The 2,940-nt window shown below is 53.3% G+C and overlaps 2 protein-coding genes across 2 annotated transcripts; both read right to left on the minus strand.

Annotated features, from left to right (window-relative positions):
- Positions 1-3: 3 nt before the first annotated feature.
- Positions 4-1,308, minus strand: LOC113212166 (peptidoglycan-recognition protein SC2-like). Its single transcript, XM_026430773.2, has 3 exons — positions 1,199-1,308; positions 968-1,122; positions 4-457 (listed from the first exon to the last, which is right to left on the minus strand). Exons 1-3 carry the CDS (start codon positions 1,242-1,244, stop codon positions 74-76), a joined length of 585 nt encoding a protein of 194 aa, XP_026286558.1. The 5' UTR covers positions 1,245-1,308; the 3' UTR covers positions 4-73.
- A 285-nt stretch (positions 1,309-1,593) lies between these two features.
- On the minus strand, positions 1,594-2,925 carry LOC127748643 (peptidoglycan recognition protein 1-like). Its single transcript, XM_052275779.1, has 2 exons — positions 2,357-2,925; positions 1,594-2,230 (listed from the first exon to the last, which is right to left on the minus strand). Exons 1-2 carry the CDS (start codon positions 2,444-2,446, stop codon positions 1,751-1,753), a joined length of 570 nt encoding a protein of 189 aa, XP_052131739.1. The 5' UTR covers positions 2,447-2,925; the 3' UTR covers positions 1,594-1,750.
- Positions 2,926-2,940: the final 15 nt, after the last annotated feature.

The following is a 2,940-nucleotide window of genomic DNA, read 5'->3' on the forward strand; positions in this document are numbered from 1 at the left end:
ATCTTTATAAATGTTATATATGTTTATTCACCACGACAGGGCAGGGCACTTTTTGAAAGTTGGTGACGCCGGGCTACTTGCAGGAGGCTCCTTTGATGGAGTAGGACCACCAGTCCGGCCACGAGCGGATCTTGTTGACGGTGAGCTGGCCGGGGCTGCGAGTCGCTCCGACCTGGCACGCGCCCGCCACGAGGTGGTCGCCGCTCAGCTTGCCCAGCTTCACGCCCTGGGAGATGAGGAGCTGCGCCACCTGCAGCTGCGCGTCGGAGGGCGCCTTGTGGTTGAAGTCGCCGATAAGCGCGATGCCGACGGCCTTGACGTTCCAGCCCTTGAGGAAGGCGCCTCTCGTGTCCCAGCCGCGTCCCTCATACACCAGACCGTCTCCGCCGACAAGGAAGTTGTAGCCGATGTCGTGAAAGGCGCTTGTGTCCATGTGGTCGTCCTGGATCGCGCGAACCTGCCGAGGTGTGAGTTTGGTGTAGTAATTGTGATCAGATCATCCAGGATAAAGTACGTCGGTCATCACCGTTACGAACTTGCTAAGTTTCGTCCCTGCAATGAGTTCTCGAAGAGCCTGATAGGTAGGCAACATCTTGTCTGTGGTGCATGCATGTACTGCAGTGTGGCCTACCCTGGGTCTCGCAGGCACCGAGCTCCGGTGATTTTCCGAATGAATCTAAGATCAGACATACTTCCTGGACTATCCCTAATCTGAATCTGAGACCTCGTGCTCGCGCTTGCACTGTATTGTGTATCTTCAGGTATCTTCTACCACCTACTATCTGCCGGTGTGTAGTAAGGGCTCGTCCCGTTAGGTTCGGGTTCGGTGCGTAGAATTGTTTAAAACTGTGTCAGTTTTTGACCGTGTGTGTAAAGTTTTATTTGGCACTGTGTACGCGATTTCTTCTGTGCCCCCGTCGAGATCGAGTGCTGCTCACGGAACTCTTAGTACCATCAATATACTCACTTGTGCCGCGCACTTCTTCTGGGTGCTGCAGCTCGGCGTTGATGTATGGTGCAGGATGACGTACTTGACGGGCGCGGTCAGCGTCTGTTTGGCACCTTGCGGGGCCCTGGCCGCCCAGCCCTGACGATCCACGATGACCAGGTCACCGCCGACAGCTGGATAGGAGAAGAGAGGTGAGCACGATAAGAAGAAGGGTTGGTGAGTGGGGGTCCCTCTCCCTCCCCTAGCTACCCGCGGCCAGCAGCGGCAGCACGCCCAGAAGCAGAAGCACCTTCATGTTGAGCAAAGCAAACGCGACTGACTGAGTTACTCACCGATTGGCAATAAGGAACAGTAATTATCTTAACTATATCTTATCTTCGTTAGCAACGCCGCCGTGCCGCTTAGTAGGCGGACAGGAGGAGGGGGGATGCTGGGCAGGATGTGGAATTCGCGAGAAACTGATTCAGAAGGCGGCCACAATCTTAACGCTGGTTATTATTAATCCTCTTATTTCTCTCTCATTCGGTGGTCTACCTACTACCTTTACGTTATGACGCGATGACCTAGTTCTGGTCGAACCAACAACAAATTTTCTTCGGATCCACAAAATAGTTCAAATTTTACGAAACTGTATTTTGCTTGAATATCTTTTATTGTTATCAGAACGGAAACCGTTTCTTTCGTAACCTAGTGGAACATCACGTAACAAATTACTGAAAAATACTTCTCGCACCCTACGGTTTATAGTAAAAGAAAGCAGGCTGGACTGTACTTTTCTTACAGTACACCGTAAGATGGACATCATGTCGCTATTTTGCATTGTTTATTGCTTTGATTTGGGTGTGAATTACAGTCAAAGTAGCCGTTTTCTAGACGTTCATTTTGTTTAACCGCGGCCGAGCACCTGGCAGCCTGTGTTGTGTAGTTGGACCAGTGGTCCACGGTGCGCAGCCAGCGCATGCCCACCGTGCCGGGGCTGTCCGTATCCTTGAGCTGGCACGCGCCCACGACCTGGTAGTCGTCGCGGAGGGCCCCCTCCAGCACGCCCTGGCTGGCGAGCAGCTCGAGGGCGAGCCGCTGCGCCTCGGTGGGGGAGGGCGAGCCGATGAAGTTCCCCATCAGACCCACACCGATGGACATGGAGTTCCATGGGCTGGTGTGGGCGCCCTGGAGCTTCCACCCGCGGCCCACCAACACCGAGCCGTCGCCGCCCACCAGGAAGTTGTAGCCGATGTCCAACCATCCGCATTGTCCCATGTGGAAGCGCTGGATAGCGCGAGTCTGCAGGACGCGAGCGAACGGAGTGTATTTAGATTGTCCGACCTATTTTTCTCCGACCTGGCGATTTTGGCTCAGTGACGGGCCTAAACGCCTTTGGGCTACCATGTTTAAGTGCAAGGTGCTTACCAAAGAGGCACACGTCGACGGCGTGAAGCATGATGTCCGCCCGGTGTGCTGCACGACGAGGAGTGTGACCGGGAGCATGAGAGAATCCATATGCCCAGACGGCGGGTCGGCTCCCCAATCGTCTCTGGTGATGGGGGCGAAAGAAGGATGCGTTGGTTCCGTACTGGTGACCGAATGCGTGCACGAGTTGCACTTTGTAGCGCTTGTCGAGGAACTTTGGGTAGCTGTGGTAGGAAAGTGGGTCGGCGTGGTCGCACTGGTCAAACTGGTAGATGAGTTGTGCAGTGCAGCTGGTGTAGGTTTTTCTGAAACAGAAAACGTATTCTAACTACAAGTGGCTTACAAAACTTACTTCTTTCTTTGTTTTTCAACCATAGGCGTCAAACTATGCAGTATCGTGCGAAATGCACGTGGTGTTTCCCATCGAGCATGGTATAGCGGTTAATAAGGTCCAAGTGCGACTAGAGAGCTAGTATAAAATTAACAGAGTTCCATCGGTTTAAACCGAATATTTGATACAGGACGGTGTTTATGTGAAGTGGTTGCAGGTGGGATTTGTTTTTCGGATCGGGGGAAGGGCGGGG

Source organism: Frankliniella occidentalis, unplaced genomic scaffold (genome assembly GCF_000697945.3).
Source record: "Frankliniella occidentalis isolate FOCC.00 unplaced genomic scaffold, Focc_3.1 Scaffold911, whole genome shotgun sequence".
Classification (NCBI taxonomy): domain Eukaryota; kingdom Metazoa; phylum Arthropoda; class Insecta; order Thysanoptera; family Thripidae; genus Frankliniella; species Frankliniella occidentalis.